This window comes from Denticeps clupeoides, chromosome 20, assembly GCF_900700375.1.
Source record: "Denticeps clupeoides chromosome 20, fDenClu1.1, whole genome shotgun sequence".
Classification (NCBI taxonomy): Eukaryota; Metazoa; Chordata; class Actinopteri; order Clupeiformes; family Denticipitidae; genus Denticeps; species Denticeps clupeoides.
In genome coordinates this window covers 12,919,089-12,938,011 of record NC_041726.1, presented here as the reverse complement: position 1 = coordinate 12,938,011, position 18,923 = coordinate 12,919,089, and the positions used below count along the sequence as shown (strand labels likewise).

The window sequence follows — 18,923 nt, the reverse complement described above, 5'->3', positions numbered from 1 at the left end:
TGCTCGCGGCACATATGACTCATATCAGAACTATTGCAAATGAGAACTCTTAACGTTCTTCAAATAGCATTTTTTGGTATGGCAAAACATTTTGATTAAATGAAGTGAACAAGGTAAATTTAAACAGAGAAGGACAATTATGCAAGTTATGCAATTGTCATTATCAAATTCTTTATTAATTCATTACAAGAAAGTCGAATGTAATGTCTGATATTGCTGTGCTAGAAAAATAACACACTTTCCTCTGATCCAGTGATCCAAAGAAACATGTATTCCATCTAAAATATGTAAATTCATCATTTTTAAGTTTTATGCATGTAGAGATTGAATAAATATAGACACAGGAACAATCTCATGCTCGCTGAAGACATAAATCCAATCAGTCAACATGACAACAGAACACTGAGACCCTGTTTATAAAGAGGGAACAGGAAATATGAAGACATGTAGGACAACCTGAGTGATAAACCGAGAAAACAAAAGAGGAGAAAGAACAGGGGATGGCAGAGAGAGGAAGCGTCCTTGTAATTTTTGGGGGGGATTGACATGCCTTCTTCTGGAGTGTCCAGTCAGAACACGCGGCAGTGGGAATGCATGCTTTAGCAGGACCGGACAGCAGTATGTGCAAGATAAACAGCATTGTTGTGCACCATTCCGCAGTCAAGTGCATGCACAGCACTGAAATGTTTAACAGCATCGCCGCTGGGTGTTGGCTAAGAATAACAGTTGTTCACATGATTAAATGAAACAGATTAAAACATGATGTCATGATCCTACCTTCTGTAAAGTGTACATTTTAAATGCAAGGATAGTATTTTTTCTCTTTCCCAGAGCCACCTGCTGGACAGTTTCAACTGGGAAAAATAAATGAAGGAAATGAAATCCAGTTATGGGGAACTCCATGTACACCATGGCAATTAAGAGATATGAATTAAGATAAATATAAGTCAAAATGCTAGTTAGGGATATGTTTTCTGCAGTCATTAACATCACGCTTTCAGTCCCAGTGGAATCGACACACTGCAAATTTCTAGTATATGGTGGAGTCCACGGTCCTTTATTAGAACATTTTTAAATTAATGATAAATGCATGTTAAAAAAATTTTGGTTATGCACCAGTTGGTTGCCCATATTATTTGACAGTGGCATTTCTTGCTTCCATGGTGCCCTGGGCACCCCCCAGCTCTAGCATCCTTCCTCCCCAACCCCCACATTCAAGAAGAAGAAGAAGAAGAAGATCAACAACAAAAAAGATTGTGGTGCTGTTTGCTGTTTTGATCGATTTAATAGATTCTCCTGATCCCCCACTTTAGTGGGGAGACCTGAGGTAATCTCCCCCCCAATTTCCCATCACCTCCGTGAGAGCTTCCCAACATGCAATACTCGCTCACAGACTAGTAGGCCGCTCCCTCCGACCCACTGTATGGCATGATGTAATGGGATAATGGGAATGTAATGTTGAGATTGATGTGTAAATGCCAATTGCACAAATGTGACAAATGTTTGTATTTATTTTGTCAGGAAGCCTGTGCCACTTTCGAAAAGATGCCACCTGGGGTGGACCATGTTGCCTACATCAAAATCTGCACTTGTTGCATGATTCATACTTACATTTAAAAATGATTTTATATTGAAATTGGACATAACTTCATAATTGTATAATTGTTTTCTCAATTAATTTGATGCAAGTTGGTTTTATTTTAATTAATTTTATATAGATGTGACCTCTTTTAAACCACGTGTCTCTATCAGCAATATTCCAAAATTAAATATGCACAGAAAGAAACTAATTAAAAGCATCTTTTCATTTGAATACAAAAAAACGATTCCATGTAAAAAAAATAAGGAGCTATACAAACTCCTCATCACTTTTTTCTTTCTCTTCCTCTGGCATAGTGCACAGAGTGGAGAGGGGGGTGGAGGGAGGAGATGGAGGTGGGTGAGAGGGGCATCGGACAGAGCTTCCCTGGCTTCCTTTGGGGCTGCTGCTGCTGCTTTCTACCTGCACCACTGCCTCCTGCTCTTCGGGTTCCTGTGGGGTCACCTGTGGGGCTGACAGGGGCGAGGTTGGAGATGACAGGGACACAGGTGAGGAGGGGACAGAGGATGTAGACTGTGGTGGCTTTGATGCCTTCCGGTTGGGGTCTCGGAAGCTGGCTAAGGGTGGTCGTAGCCGCACGCCACTACGTGTGGAGCCCTCTATGGATTTCTGGAGCTAGACATGGCAAGAAAGATCAAGGTTTTGGAATGGTCTGGATACTGCTGAGACAAAAGTTAGAAATCTAGCAGTGAATGCTTTTTGTCCTTGCTATTTGAGCTAGATGTATCATTTTTCAGGTGACAAAGAAATGTCAAGTGAAACAAAGCATTTCCATTTTGCTGTATGCTAATGTAAAAATATATAACATATGCAAAAATACAATATGCAAAAAGTATAAAAATTGTAAGGCCAATTAATGTTAAAGTCCAATTAACATCTGCAATCCCTCAGGCAACTGCATCTCCTTTAGGTAACCAGAGCAACAATGGCCTAGATTAGACTGGTGGTATCACAGAGACCAGATAACATCTGTGCAACCATTTCTCACACCATGAAAACTTGGAGGTATACATGCTTGCTGGACAGCGTCACTGACCCACAGCACCTTGCCACCCAATCACCCTTACCAGTGTATGAACTTGTGCATTTTCATTTGACAAGGTTTTAACAACAACTATTTGACCAAGTCTGACAATAAAGCTAGAATAAATTAGGGTTTTCCTGATTTTGAGTCTGTTGCAATGTCAATGATGTCTCATTGACAAACATGCAACTGAGAGGCTACTGGAAGCATCATAGTTTCATATTTGGTGATAGTTTTATGGTTACAAACAGCTTAACATGATTAAACCAAGCTAACCAAGAATTTGAGGAGTTAGTATGTATGCAGGCTAACAAAGGAACTCTACCTCCTTAAGTGCCACAACTCCCACCAGTTTCCCTATGCTGGTCACATAGGCATGGCTGAGACCCAGTAAGGAGAAGAGAGTGTGGGTCTGGGGTGAAAAAACAAATCTTACGTTAAAAAAAACTCTAGCCTAGATAGGATATTTTTCTCTGCTTGATTGAGCCACCTAACCTTATGCAGCGATGTTCTCTCCACCAGCTGGAAGGGAGATGGGTTTATGCGTATCTGGTCAAGTTCTAGAGGCTTGTCCAACTCTGCTTCTTCCCATGTTTTTATCTGGCACCAAAAGAAATTGGGTCAGAGGGGTCAAGGCCTTTAAAATGTCCACAGCTATGCATAATAAGACCAAGGAATTCATGGAAATCTTCCATCAGCATCTCTGACTGACCAACTGCTGTATTTGGAACATCTGCCTCATGCATTGCAAACATTTATTAGACACAGCAATGCAGGCTAATAAATAAAACCACGTAAATATGGAAGTGTGGGTAGGTAAGAAATATATCACCCCAACACAAGGCTATAGAGAGGTAATGAGCATACAGGAAAAAGACAATGAAAAACTGACCTCTTCTGGGTTCATAGTATCAGTAAAAAGTGGGGAAGGGAGCTCCTGAAAGACACCAAAGAGGAAGAAAAAGACTGTGATTCATGAAATTGGCTATACCATTCTATTAGCACTGACCCTTTGCGTCAACCTCTATTTGACGTCAGTGAGCTATTTTTATCCTGTACCAGCCGTTACACTGAACTCTGTTAGGCCACACATTCATATGTGATGTGTGTGAAACTGATTAGATGCAAGACTCCTGCTAGATCAAGAGGAAAATGTGCAAATAGAATGAGATCAACAAAGCTTATCCTAAGATATGATATGCATTTCAATGAAAATACACATATGTTGTATAAAACACAGAAGATTAAAATTAATGTAATTTTCCTGACCACTGACTGTGAGAAAAGACTGAAATGCATGTGTATACATTGTGTGTATGTATGTTATGCTTGCATCTTTTTATGCACGTACACACAAATATAGTACCTGTGTCTGACCTTCTGTTTGTCTGTCAGATGTGGAGGAGAAGAGATTTTGCAGAGTTCTTCTAAAAGAGAATGAATGTCCCTTATCTGTCAAACATAGGGAAAGAAGGGAGTGTTGAAGCAAGCCAAGCAGAAATGCAGAGAGAAATAGAGAAATATGTGCCTAGCAAAGAGCACAAAACAAAAATAGAAGCCTGAAAGAAACTGGATGAACAATAAATTTCTGAAGTCACGACAGAATTTAGAGAGTGCAGATAGGTTAAAACTGTAAAATAACCTGATGGATTATGTCTTGTCTAGTCTCATGATCATTTAAGAAATAATTTAATCAACTTTTAACATTATTTCCGATCATAACTGAAATGTAAAATGTTAACAAAAATTAATGTTTTGAAGAACAAAAGTAAGTGCCAGCATTCAGTGCTCCTGGCCCACATTGAATATATGAACAAAAAAATAATTGCAGGAAATTTCCAGCCTGTGATTCGGTGCACAACATAAGTAGCTGCAGACAAAACTGGTTTAGGAATAATAATACAAAATCAAGACAAAGATGCTTCAAGATTCTTAAGCAAGTTAGGTGATTATTACTGGCAAGCCAGAATATGTTAATTTTGTCTATCATTATGTTTGCTGTTCATTTTCATTTATTGTTTGTAGTTAACTCATTTATTGTCTTTCAAAGCATTAAAAGTTCATGTTTATTTACTGTTTTAGAACAGATTTATTTCATAGTCAGTTGAGGCCAAAAGTTTTGAGAAATACTGGTTTTCACGCATCAGTGTGTTTAGATCTTTTTTGTCAGTTGTTTCTGTGATGTAATCATGTATAATTAATGTTTCAAAGGCTTTTATTGACAATTACATCAAGTTTATGCAAGTTTATTTTTAGTGTTGGAGTGTTGGCCCTTTTTTTCTTTTGTGCCAAATCCTGACTGGTGGTGACCCATTCCTTCATAATCAGTGGTTGGAGTATGTAAGAATTTGTTGGTTTTTGATTGTTTTGTTTCTTGAGGATTGACCACAAGTTCCCAATTGGATTAAGTTCTCGGGACTTTCCTGGCCATTGACCCAAAATTTCAATGTATTGTTCCTCAAGCCAATTAGTTCTCACATTGGACTTATGGCGCGGCTCTCTATCATGCTGATCATGCTGGAAAAGGCAATGTTCTTCACCAAACTGTTCTTGGAAGTTGCTTTTGGGAGATGTTTTGGTATCGTTCTTTATTCATGGCTGTGTTCTTAGGCAAAATTGTGAGTGAGCCCACTCTCTTGAAGGCAGCCCCACACATGAATGGTCTCAGGATGCTTTACTATTGGCATGAGACAGGACTGATGGTGGCGCTCACCTTTTCTTCTCCAGACAATCTTTTTCCAGATGCCCCAAACAATCATAAAGGGGCTTCATCAGAGAAAATTACTTTACCCCAGCAGTCCTCAGCAGTCCAATCCCTGTACTTTTAGCAGAATATCAGTCTGTCTTTTATGTTTTTCTTGTAGAGAAGTCCTTTGCCTCTGTTCTTGACACCAGACACTCCTCCCTTCCCCTCACTGTGTGTGCAGATGCTCTCACACCTGCCTGCTGCCATTCCTGAGCAAGCTCTGCACTGGTGGCACCCCGATCCCGCAGCTGAATCATCTCTAGACCTGGCGCTCCCTGGAATTTCTTGGGCACCCTGAAGCCTTCTTCACAACACTAGTTTTTGATGATCTGATGGTTGATTTAGGTGCAATCTTAGTAGAAGCAATATTCTTGCCTAAATGAGAACTTCTTGCTGTGAAGCCCTTTTTATTTTACATTTAAGGCATTTGGGCAGAGCGACTTACAACGTGTTTTCATGTCTAGATGAATGTTTTCCTTTTACCTTCAGAGATGGAGGGACCAGGCGAGCAGTACTGGAGGCTCGGAGTAGACGAGGTGCAGTGCGGGGTGTAATAAGGGCTGTGAGGTAGGATGGTGCTACTCCATGTTTGGCTTTGTAGGCCAGCATCAGTATTTTGAACCTGATGCAGCTACTGGTATCCAGTGGAGGGAACGTAGCAGAGTGGTGGTGTGGGAGAATTTGGGAAGGTCGTCATGCTACTGCATTTTGTAGTAGTTGTAGAGGTCGGATGGTACATAGTGGTAGACCAGCTAGAAGGGAGTTATAGTAGTCCAGTCGTGAGGTTACTAAGGACTGAACCAGTATCTGGGTGGCCTGGGTTGACAGATAGGGACGGATTTGTCTGATATTGTAGAGAAGGAATCTACATGAGCAGGAAAGATTGCTGATGTGAGTGAAGAAGGACAGTTGGTTGTCTATTGTTACTCCAAGGCTGTTGTAGAAGGAGAGACCTGCGAGTTGTCCAGGTAAATAACAAGATCCTGATGTGGTGAAGAATCTGATTAAATAAATATTAATTCAGTTTTGATGGGATTGAGTTTGAGATGATGGGCTGCCATCCAAGATAAGATGTCAGTTAGACTTGCCGAGATTTTGGATGTAGATTTGAGGGAGGAAAAGAGGAGATGAATAGTGTGTCGTCAGCATAGCAGTGGTAGGATAGAGGGAGAAAATGAAGAGGTAGGGGAAAATGTAGAGGGAAAAAATGACAGAGTACTGAGCCTTGAGGGACGCCAGTGGACAGTCTACGTGAGGCAGAGGTGGATCCTTTCCAAGTCAATTGGCAAGATCGCTCATCAAGGTAGGAAGCAAACCACTGCCATGCTGAGCCCCGAATTCCAAGCCTCTTCAGAATAGACAGGAGAGTCTTGTGGTCAAGGAGAATAAGAACCGATGACAGTTTTGCTGATCTGGCCGCATGTAGCTTCTCAGAAACAGCCATAAGGACTGTCTCAGTAGAATGAACTGTTCTGAAGCCAGACTGGTTAGGATCCAGGAGGTTGTTCTGTGACAGATGAAGTGATAACTGATTGTAGACACAGCGCTCAAGGATTTTAGAAAGAAATGAGAGGAGAGAAACTGGTCGGTAATTGTTGATATATGTAGGATCAGCGGTGGATTGGAAGAACCCTGGCTGTTTTAAAGGCAGATGATACACGGCCAGATGTGATTGAGCTGTTTATAATGTAAGAAATGAAAGATATGAGATCAGGAGAGATGGTTTGGAGCATTGCGGAAGGGATTGGATCTAGTGGACAGGTGGTTGGATTGCCTGTAGATATGATCTGAATGATTTCATCTGAGGTGACCTTAGAAAACTGATGTAGAGCCATTGTAGAATATTCAAAGGGTAGAGTAGGATTTGTGGTGGAGAATGTCTTTTTATGCAACGCAATGACTGCACGTTTCCTTACTTGTGTTAACAAGAGGATTTCTGAAATGATCTCAGCAGGTCCTTATGTGGCAGGGTTGAAATGCAGTGTTTTTTTGGGATTAAGTTCATTTTCATGGCAAAGATGAACTTTCATCTGATCACTCTTCACAACATTCTGGAGTATATGCAAATTTCCATAATAAAAAGCAGCAGTATTTGTGTTATTCTCAAAACTTTTGGCCACAACAGTAGACCGTATATTGTTCTGTGAATAGCATCTGGACTTGAAGTCTGAATCTTTAATTTTCTTTTTGGAAATTTGTACAATACTTAAAATAGGAAAACTGTCACTCTGCTTCCTGCTTTTTATTAAAAAAAACTGACCAGGAGAAGTGTGATTGGTGGATGACTCTGGAGGTTTGGGGAGGGGCAAAGGGCCATTTCGTTCCTCCCGTAAGGCTGATCTCTAAACAGTATTAAAACAAACAATATTAAATCAAGATCTCATGTTAATCTTCTATAACCTAAGTGGCAGCTTTTTCCACACACCTTATCCTCAGTATTATCATCGGCGTCCTCGTCCATAAATGCCAAACTCTCCCAGCTGACTTTGAAACAGGTGTCCTCCTCTGAGCCCTGGCCCTGCATCATGATACGCCTTTCAGCTGAGAGCCACCAGTCACACAGGGCCTGGAGCTCGGGCCTCTCAATGGAACCCAGTAGTATCATTGACTCTGAGAAATTCACGAAAAATGTCTATTTAGGGGTTAAAAAACAGCTGGGTGAGCTTCTCATCTACTCATGTTGGCAAGCACAGGTGAACTCATATGGCATTAACCTATCAAGGGCCCATCATTAGCCTTGCAGGTCAGTCCATTTGGAACCAACATGAAAACTGGACAAAATCAACTGGGTCCCAGTTTGTGCTGGAGATTTGTGTTGGATCTTTCATTCCAATAAAGTGAATGCATTAAAGTAAGTAAATAAATAGATATTACTTTTGAATTAATACAAAAAAATATCAGAAAAAGAAACCAACTGACAATATTACCTTTAGAATCGACAAGGGGGATCGTTTTCAAGGATGTTGACTCTAGCAGATGTATCACCTCTCTGCATGTTGACTTTGAACTGATGAACTTGACCTTCTTCACCATGATATCTTCAACAAATATGTTATATTGGCTACAAAGGAAAGGAGCAAATAAATGTTAATTGGTTACTAGTAAATGCTAGTAATTTTTTTTAAATATCTATTTTATCAAATTACCATAGGATTAAGTTTTGGTTTTATGTTGCCTTTATGTAATAATCTCACAATTACAAAGACCTCATTTACACAAATCCCTAAACTTACAGAATAAAGGGTCAGCGTTCATTAAAAAACATTATAGTGATTTATGAAATGTTGGTCAAGAAACTACTTTGGAAAAAGCATGGTCAACTTGAGCTGTTTAACCTGCAATTTGAACAATATAACTAAGCTAAAAAAAACAGCTACCAGCTAAAGTTGGCCAATGTGACAAAAAAATGTTGGCATTGTACAAATAGCTTTTACATTTATGTAGAATGATTGTTACCTAAACTAAAATGTCCACTCTACACCTATTAATTCAAAGAATGCAAATTCATTATTAATTTACATTTAGCTAATGACCAGATGAAATTCCAAATTCCAGACAATTTCAGTTTTGGAGGCCAGCTCGTCACATGTAGACATGACTGTTTCCATCCCAGTATCTGCTCTGATAGTCTTGCAAGTTGTGGGACAGTGTGATTTTATATTTTTATTTGATGGATCTCACAAACGTTCCGCTAGCAAAATTATGCTGTTACAATAAACAGCATAATTTTAAACGCCATATATATACTTAACACCTTTCAAGTAAAGAACCTTTTGGTTATGCTAATTATGAGCTAAATTTTTGCACCAAGTTTGGAATGAGTCTGAAACTCAAGAGTTCCTAGATTGGTATCCTGATCCTATAATGGTATTGGTTGCCACATCACTGTTGTTCAGCAAAAACCCCAAATGTTTGAGACCACACCCTCAGGACCTACTGCTATGACTTTTTTTTTGAAAATAGCCGTCATTTTCCCACAGCACACCTGATGTGCCCGAAGCCCAGCTCTGGAAGGTAAGGCAGTTTCTTGACCTGGATGATGGAATCGTAGAGTGATGGCTGCAGGCCTTGAGCCACCATATTGGCCAGGATCACAGCCACCATCATTGGCAGGATGTGGGAGATCTGGCCTGTCAACTCAAAACAGATCACCGCTGTGGACACTGTGTGGGTGACTGCCCCCGTCATAGCGGCGGCGCCTGAGAGAGACGTGGAGTGGAGTCGTAGTAATGAGAGAGGGAGATGCAGAAAGACACATGATAAAGAAAAATAAAGCACAGGAGACTATACTGAAGGAAAATATGAATATATTACAAAATATATACACTATTAACAAATATCAAAAACAAAGAAAGGAATATAAATTTAAATAATCTAAAGGAAAATGAAACAAGATGAACTTGAAATGGCAAAATGCAAAAAAAACAGAGAGAGATGAAGCCAGGGAAGAGTGCGGTAAAATTCAAATGATCAATGTAGGGAACAGAGCAGAGGCTGAAAGAGATTGAGAAGGGTCAAGGTGAAACCAGAGATAAAAAAAAAAAAAGAGGGACGCTTTGAGCAGGAGATTAATGGAAGCTTGGGCACATGGATCATCCAGAAGAAATATGGAAAAAGGGTGACCTTTCACTAGCACAAATAATGACAACATAAAAGAAGTGAGGAAGGGAAGACTGACCAATGACAGCATACCCTCCAGGGATGATGCGGTAAAGAATCCCATCAAAAAGGATCCCATGAGGAAACAGGGTTGCCATGATCTCTCCTACCATCCGACCAAATGCAGCTCCTAATGCAGGGGCGTATATAGATATGTCCAGAGGGAAAAATCATTGCATAATCACGTTGCTGCGATGCTTTGTTACGTAAAATGGATTTATCATGTACATTGATTAATCTTTTGATATTATGAATCCCATTCCATATCTTAGAGATGCATTACAACAGTTTGTAGATATTTTCTATATCTTTAGTAGAAATAAACATTTCATTACCCAATACAAAGACAGGCATGAATGCTCCAGATGGAATTGGCATGGTGGTGGAGACAGCAGACATCCAGAACTGCAGAATGTTAAATAAAAAAGAAATACCATAGTAAAATGTGGCACCAGACAATGAATCTCTTAAATGAGCACTTTCAATGATAATATTTTATTTTTTTCCTAAAAAATCACAAAAGACTGAGCCTTTGACATTTTCACACCACTAACATTTGTCTGATTGATTGACTGATTGATTTTTTTATAGATTGCAAGTCAGAAGGAGAGTGTGTGATCTGCATGTAAATGATGGAGTAAGCACCTTCATGACAAAGAAGAGGATGAGGATGACAAAAACACTGACGTTAGGGTGCAACCAGGCAGAAGACCGACCCAAGCCGGGAGGGTGAGGGAGACCCCAGATTTTAGTCCAGGTGAAGTTGTCAAATAGTGAATTTATGCACTCCCTGGGCATCAGCTACAAGAGGACAAGTACGTACAAGAACAAGAAGACAAATACATAAACAAACTGGGCAGAAAAGAACATGGCTACATCTTCTTTACACCAAGTCATGTCCACTTCTGATTATGTATATTTTCATAAAATTTAGTGTTCATTGTAAAAAGTCCTTAGAAAAATGTGCACTATTATTATTATTAGTATTATTATTATTATTAACTAAGAGAACTAGCATGGTCTCAGTTACCCTTGACATGACCCAAGAATCATATGTGAAAATAAGTAACCTTGGCATAAAATTCGAAAATCTAAAAGATGAACTATACTTGGATCATATGGATCACAAGAAATTTACCTTACTAGGCAAAAGACACAAACAGGTGGACAGACAGACCTCTCCAGCCATGAACTGTCCAAAACCTGGTGGGAAGGTCAAGCTTGCAACCACGAAAGTGACGGCCGCAGGAAAAATCAATCGGCTGGTGATAAAGAAGCCATGATTAAAGATGCAACCATCACTGGGGTATGTTCTATCATGATGGGAGACTGCGTTCAGTTCAGAAGTCTTACTGTCTGGTTAGGAATCGGGTCATTGCATTGGGTCTTCTCATGAACAGGATCACCTGGCGGTTTAAGTAAACAAAGAAGGCTCCCAGGAACCCACAGGAGATGCTGAGGAGGAGAGCACCAGAAACGTCACCCGACTGAATCCTGCCAGTCCCGGAGAACTAAAAAGATATGTATTCTAAAATTAAATCATAAGAATGCACAGTGTACTTCTCTTTGATTAATATTAAGTTAACTGCCAAAAACCCCACAATATATGTTTGAGTAAGAAATAATTAGAACTTTCGTTTACAGTTATAGAAGTAATGGGGGGACATGCAGAACTCAGTCACCCCTGCAAGGCTGGGCTGCAGTAAGGAAATATGATACTGTATACATAGTGATATGACTGGACTTTGTTCTCACCCAATTATGGCAAATGCTGGCAGCTCTTTCAGGTCAAAGGGGAAATCCATGCGGAAGTTAGTGCGAAAGAGTGCAGTGATGGTGACTGAAACAACATCCACACAAACAGAAGTGTCAGTAAAATTGAAGAAACTGTAGAGATGTTATTTATGTGTTTAATTTTGTAATGCACCTGCATCCTTGTTAAACACAGAGAGGACTCTGAATATGAAGGCGCTGAAAGTAGCTGCAAAGTAGCCTCTCCAGTAATTTCTCACAGCAAAATAGGTGGAGGTGACTTCAATACTGAACAGAACTCCTAGTCGTAAATGTAAACGAAAGCAATATGTCTACTATACAAACAAACATTTTCTTCCTCATTTGCATATTCTATGTAGCCTTTTTAGTATACAGTACAGGCCAACTGTTTAGATACACCTTCTCATTCACAGTGTTTTCTTTATTTTCATGACTGTTTACATTGGTAGATTCTCACCGAAGGCAGCAAAACTATGAATGAACATGTGTCCAAACTTTTGACCTGTACTGTATGTAGAATGCAAAACACCATAAACACAAATGACATACAAAACATGAAGCTTCACCTCCTAAAGGGGTTCCAAAACAGCAGCCTACTCCCACAGCACAGCCTACTGTCAGGATGTCAGTATAGCAGTATGGGCTCTACTGACACAGAGAGAAGAAAAAGAGGAAGAGCCTGAAAATTAGAATGTAAATGAATAATTTAAATAAGAAAATACCTGTGATGTACAGTGGCTTATGGCTTATGTTGAAATGTTTAATAGCAGCACATAAAATTATATGGTATGTAAAAAATTATAGTTCAATAAAAATCATAGTATAATAATAATAATGATAATAATAATTATAATAATTCGCCAAACAATGTAGTCCATTAACAGATTATCATTGCATGGTAACATGCAACAAAAGTTCCTACAGTGGGTTAAAAAAGTGTACACATCCCTGCTAAAATATTTTGTGATGTAAAAAAAGGAGCCTTTTCCCACCGAGTTAACTTGGTTGCACATCTTTAAACTTTAACACTGTTGTATTGCAGCATTTCTCTGGTAGGAGCAGGGCACACCTTGACTTCGCAGTATTTTCCCCTTATTCTGTCTACTTTTTTATTATTGTCTTCACACTTTTCCATTGTATTTCCAGGAATTATTTAGTACTTTTTTGTACCAACTCTCGACTGAAACCCTTCTAAAATGAGATACCTTTCAGACTTTTGTAAGCCCTGGTGGGGCAGTGGTGGCCTAGCGGTTAAGGTAGTGGACCTGTAATCAGAAGGTTGCCCTTTCGGTTCCCGATCCGCCAAGGTGCCACTGAGCAAAGCCTGTCATGGCTGCCCACTGCTCACCAAGGGTGATGGTTAAAAGCGGAGGACACATTTCATCGTGTCACCGTGTGCTGTGCTGCAGTGTTTCACAATCACTTTACTTTCTTTCTTCTTTATTTTTTGTCAAGTCTCTTTGACTGAAGACCGTTGTGAATTCAAGTAGACTAAAAGCTGTAATTTGTTTGTACAAGTAAGACCAGTTATAGGTCATATAAAAGGGGAAGTAATTAATGTGGTCTCGTTTTTTACATCACAAAAACCTAGGATTTATGTGGTCATGACTTACCACTTGTATAGTTGTATAGTTGTTTAGCAAGCTATGATTATCTAGTAACACGTCTGTTTAAGAAAAGTAAAAACCATGACAATTACAGCCAATTACAATTAAAATACAATCCATAATATAAATTGCAGCAAATGGTTACAACTGGTAACTACTACAAAGACCTCTAACATTGCCTCACACTATGGCCCGCTTACCTGATACACTCCAGAAAAGAATGACATGAACCTGCTGAGAACTGCAGCACAGATGCTGGCGATGTGCACGAAAGGACCCTTCATTGTTAGAAACAGGCAGATTGAAAAAGACACTTTCAGGGTCAAAATTCACACTCGGTATAAGGAAACAGTGATTTGTGGAGGGAGAGCGGTAGGCCCACCTCTTTGCCAACTGGCATTCCACTACCAAGTCCAGCAGTCAAGCCAATAACTTTAGCTATGAAGGCTTTCAGAGTAAGATACTCTTTCAGCACAACTCCTCTGATGATTGTCTTCAGCTCAGGAATACCCGAACCTGGCCCATGTCATAGAGATAGTATCTTAAAATGTGACATTTCTGAACACTACATCAGTACAAAGAGCATGAGTTAAATAAACAAGAGAAACAAGCTTTCACATGAAGTGTGGGAGAGATAATCAAAATGATGGACATGCAAAAAGCACTTTGGCAGGTCTGTGGGCACATGCAGGGGGGCAGTACACACCAATGGCCTGTGGGGAAACCAGGTGGCAGAAGATCGAAGCGAACAAGACGAGCAGCATGGGATATGTGACCCAGACCAGGTACTGCAGCGCGATGTTACCCCTCAACTCTGCATGGATCCACTTATATGCTGATGGAAGGGGGTAAGGGGAACATGGACATGAGACGTGCAGGTGAAAAAGGTGACTGCTAAGAACCAGACACAAATTGGGTGAGGAGGACTGACGACAAAAACTAAATAAATAAAAGAATGACAGAAAGAAAAGGTTTTGGCCAGATATAGCACACAAATAATAAAGAAAAACAAGCTGCAACTCTTGCAAGGAAGCATCACAGCTAAGTTCATGACGTCTATGTAAAAAAATTGAATTGAAGATACCTTGTAAACTCTTTGCACTGCAGTAGTCCATGCTCCAGCTGACTAGTGCCATGGTGATGCCCAGCAGTATGAGGAAGACCCAGTCCTCACCCAGTTTAGTGACAAAGAATTTTTGCACTCGTGCTACACAGTCTGGGCAAACACGGCAAAAGCACAAACAGTTATAAATGGAAAACTGAAGACTTACACTTCAACACTTACACAACAAAGATTTACACCTCATTCTACGATTTGACTCTCACTATTGCCTCGTGTGGTGTAAAGTGGCATCACGAGTGTAGCTAATGACATTAGAGTAGTTGATACATTATGCTAAAAAAAAATTTCTTTACATTTTGTTGGCAATAAATAAGAAAATTTATTGAAACCAACTAATTTTGGATATTAGTTGTTGATGAGTAGCTATACCAAAACAGTAATCACAAACACATTCACACATTAGCATTTAGCTTGTATTTGTCCCCGTGTTCCTGAAATAAATTGTAAAATGATTTTTGTAACTTTTCACCTCTGCATTTTGAGAAGGATCTTCTTTTTTTTAGGGAGGAATTGTTTTCTTCACTGGCCTCAGTCTTTGCAGCTTCAGGATCGCCACATTGATGCTGGCTACGCTGGCGGCCGTGATGGCTGTGCCCGTGCCGATCGTGGCGGTGGTGATGGCCCCCATGACGGGGCTCAAAGCTGCTGTGTCTCTTTAAATGTCTCTCAGCCAGCAGGCGAGTTGCTTCTTTTCGCCGAGGTCCCCCTGAAGGCTCATGGTACTCCCCCAAGAGCTAAAGGTAAAAAAAAAAAAGTGTTACCCTTAAACCATAAAAACCTTTCGATAATGTTCCGAAATTCAGTACTTGATTTGCTAAAAGATTTAAATAGCTTTTTTAGTTTTTGTGTTTTTTAGTTTCAGAAATGAATTTCATGCCATCAGTTTCAATCATTGTTGAAAATGAAAGTCACAGGGAATTGACTGATGTCATCAACCATCAAAATCCATTTCAAAACACTTGGTACTTGGTAACGTGACAAACACAGGGTGATCAGCTGTTCTAGATCTTTAGAGGATAACCCCACTGCTCACAGACCGAGCTCTGTTACCATGCCAGTAGTCTTATGGGTAATCTGGGTTTCTGATTGACAATAAGCTGTTAGGAATTTATGGACACGTAGACAGTGTACCTAGAAAATCTGTTAAACATGGGATCCAGGTCTCATTTCTTTGGGCATCTTCATCCTTTGGGCTGCACTACACTATCTTATACAAGAATACAACGCAGTCCTATAGAAATTCTCAATTTCAGCAAAGAGTGAACAAAAACGACTTGAATTGCACTGACTGGTGTTTCCCTTTGGCCTAGTTTGAGCATGTTTATATAAAAATAGGTCTCGCTAATGGATCACTTTACATATTTATTAATATGTGACATGTATCAATTATATATTTCTGCTCTACATTGCAGCTCCCTGTCGTCGTTCCCTGACTCTCTCCAGTTACCTCCAGTCATTCCTACAGTACATATAATCCCTTCTCCACATTTAATTCCCTCTCACTCTCTCCCTCTCTCTGTCCAGCACCTCTGAGGCAGTCCCCCCAAACCTGCCCCCTTGCCGCGTGTAACACTACCCTGCGGACTATTTTTGTCCACGGTGTGACCCACCGCTCACCAATTCACTTCTACGCAGCTATAGCCCCCCCGTTTCAGCCTGTGGGTGTATGTCTCTCCAGGGCAATAAGTGAAGGAGCGCCTCATCAATGTTTAGCACAAAATTAAGCATCAGCACTTAAATTTGGAAAAAAAAAATTAAAGAATTGGGTCTTTTATTAACACGGTATCCACACTCAACGGGAATATTATCAAATCAGCTCTGCTATTTTCCATATTTATGTACAGAATATTAGAAGAGAGTTTTAAACATTTCATTAATGCACATTAATCACATTTTGCATGGATTACAAGAGTGGCAGCATACAGAATGCTTTGATGCATGTAACTCCCTTAGGATGAACAGCCAAAAAGGGCAACAAGGTATTGTTTATGCTGTCACGCAATGTCATGTAGAAGTCAAATGTAAAGCCCACGAAGGGCTTCTAAAACTGGAACATAACCCAAGCCTGTCACACTTGGGGGTACTAATAACATTTTATGTTTTTTTTTTTTTTTTTTTTGTCCAGGGTCAAAGTGTCCCAGGTAATAATTTAGTGATGAACAGTGACTGCTCAACAGCATAAGCTTCTTGAGTCATTTCTAACCCCTAATGAATACCTTATAGGTGAAATACTGTTCACTGGTCGGCCATAAGGGCTGCTCCTTATGTTCAACACGTGACGCACTCATGCAGGCTCCAGATGTGCTGAACCAGTATGAGCCTGGTCGCAGGGCCCCCACGTGGCAAGGAATGATTAAGAAACATATTTGGAATGCCCTCTCGGGTTTCCCCCATCCACACGACCACATATACCTATGTTTATACATACTTATTTAGTAACCAGACAGATACTTTTTGGCTGTGAATCAGTTTAGAAATACATGTCCTCAAGGTGCAAGACGGACTTTCAAAATCCGTTACTATGGATTTAAAACAGAAGCAACTGTGCAATGTTTGTGAAGGACCGTGGAAATATGAAGTTGTAAAACATGAGGAGGAGGAAGAGGAGAGACACTGTGCGCTGAAACGGAGCCAAACTGAGTCCCCTGTAAACACCTGCTGCTCATGGCAGAGTCCGGCTCTATGACATTATTCACATGCAGCGCTTACCACCACCAACAGACCCATCAGGCACAAAGCTAGAGGCTCGTCCATGTATTGCGCAAGATGCAAACGAGCAAGCAGCAGCAGGATGCACGAAAGCAGGGAACATAGAGGAAGACTGAAAAGAGAAAGGCTAGCGGGAGGGATAGAGGGATTAATTAGTAGGAGGGAAGACAGGAGCCAAGAGGATGGCAGAGTGAGGAGGGAGAGCTGAGGAGGAAGAGAAGACAGAGATGGAGAGAAGACAGAGACTGACCAGAGTCTGTTGGTAACTCAGAGCCTTCCTTTGCGACGCATCTGCGGCCATTGACACACTGTCACTGGCCCAAAAATAAACTGCCCGTCTGTCTCAGCATTTCCACCGAGGGTGGCGTGGATGGTGTGAGGACACACACATGCACGCGCACACACACTCAAAATCTCACATGGTGTAACGACCCCTCCAAACTGTGCCTATGAAAGGGACAGTGAAGAGTGACTGGGAGTCGCCTTCATTATGAGTCTGAGAGTAATGGTGGAGTGCTCCAGTCTGCCAGTGACCTTTATAACACCATAGTCCAGACAGGGGGCGCCCTGATCTTCCTAAACATTAAATATAATTAAAACGTAATACTCATTAGCAATGCATATGGAAGCACAAATGCATTAATCAATTAATATTAACAAGGTGGGTATTACATCAAACACAAAATCTGAATAACTAATTGGTCTAACTTAGAAATCTTTGCACGGTCATGGTTTCCATTCTCCATGTTTTGCTTTGATGACAGTGAGAGGTTGATACAGCATGTTGACAATCATCTTGGACTCCCTCTTTAAATCTGAGGGATTCTTTAATGGTGTCCCTCATGGCTTAATACTCAGTCCTCTCCTTTTCTCCCTCTACACAAGATCACTTGGTGAGGTTATTTTCTCACATAGGTTATCCTACCACTGCCATGCCGATGACACACAACTCATCTTCTCTTTTCCTCCTGTACATGACACTTCCAAAATGTCAACCCATCATCTAAAACTCAATCCCACCAAAACCAAATTAATATTCATTCCAATTGATTCTTCACCACATCAGGATAATGCTATCAACATGAACAACTCACATATCTCTCTTTCTGCAACTGCACGCAAACTTGGAGTAACTATAGACAACCAACTTTCCTTCTCGACTCAGAGCACCAGTCTTTCCCGCTCGTGTAGATTCTTTCTCTAGAATATCAGAAATTGTCTCTTATCTCTTCTTCAAAGATTCAGGCTCTAAATCTGACAACACATTATATAATTTCTATATAATCAAGGACAAGGGTGCTTCAGGTCTGACTAAGCATGCTAGATAAACCTTTTTTGATGTTCTTGCCAGCATTGTGATTAGTGCAATGTTCTATTTAATATTATGAATAAAATGTATTTATTAAACAATGAACCTTCTAGTTTGTAATTCCAAATAGAGATAATAAATCCAACCTAAAATAATCAGGTAGGTACTTCCTATTGCAAGCTTTATTGGATGGTCCCAGAAGGGGGTGAAAGACAATCTTTTATCATTACCCAGCATGCCCTGTGTGATGGACTTTCCTGGGATGATTTGGGGTTTAAATGTTGTTTTTGTACCACTTTTGTAAGTAACTAGTGGTGTAATGTATTAAGAAATAATTGCATTTACATTCACAGTATTTATTAGTGCATGGTAG

The 18,923-nt window shown here is 40.2% G+C and overlaps 1 protein-coding gene across 1 annotated transcript; it reads right to left on the bottom strand.

Annotated features, from left to right (window-relative positions):
- Nucleotides 1-149: 149 nt before the first annotated feature.
- clcn1a (chloride channel, voltage-sensitive 1a) lies at nucleotides 150-17,730 on the bottom strand. The gene is made up of 23 exons (XM_028964340.1): nucleotides 17,492-17,730; nucleotides 15,002-15,266; nucleotides 14,494-14,625; nucleotides 14,116-14,244; nucleotides 13,792-13,925; nucleotides 13,610-13,687; nucleotides 12,369-12,447; nucleotides 11,957-12,082; nucleotides 11,785-11,869; nucleotides 11,383-11,484; nucleotides 11,207-11,291; nucleotides 10,675-10,830; nucleotides 10,365-10,434; nucleotides 10,049-10,159; nucleotides 9,356-9,569; nucleotides 8,298-8,431; nucleotides 7,796-7,980; nucleotides 7,631-7,712; nucleotides 3,991-4,076; nucleotides 3,517-3,561; nucleotides 3,120-3,224; nucleotides 2,950-3,036; nucleotides 150-2,215 (listed from the first exon to the last, which is right to left on the bottom strand). The coding sequence occupies exons 1-23, from the start codon at nucleotides 17,540-17,542 to the stop codon at nucleotides 1,850-1,852; spliced, it is 2,907 nt and encodes a 968-aa protein (XP_028820173.1). The 5' UTR covers nucleotides 17,543-17,730; the 3' UTR covers nucleotides 150-1,849.
- Nucleotides 17,731-18,923: the final 1,193 nt, after the last annotated feature.

Excerpts from the sequence above, each read along its gene's own strand:
- clcn1a (XM_028964340.1), bottom strand. The coding sequence starts at position 17,542 with ATGGCCGCAGATGCGTCGCAAAGGAAGGCTCTGAGTTACCAACAGACT. Across the intron at positions 14,245-14,493 it reads CAGTGCAAAGAGTTTACAAG|CATATAAGTGGATCCATGCA; the intron begins GTATCTTCAATT and ends CCCTTCCATCAG. Across the intron at positions 11,292-11,382 it reads ACCCGATTCCTAACCAGACA|CCGATTGATTTTTCCTGCGG; the intron begins GTAAGACTTCTG and ends CTTTATCACCAG.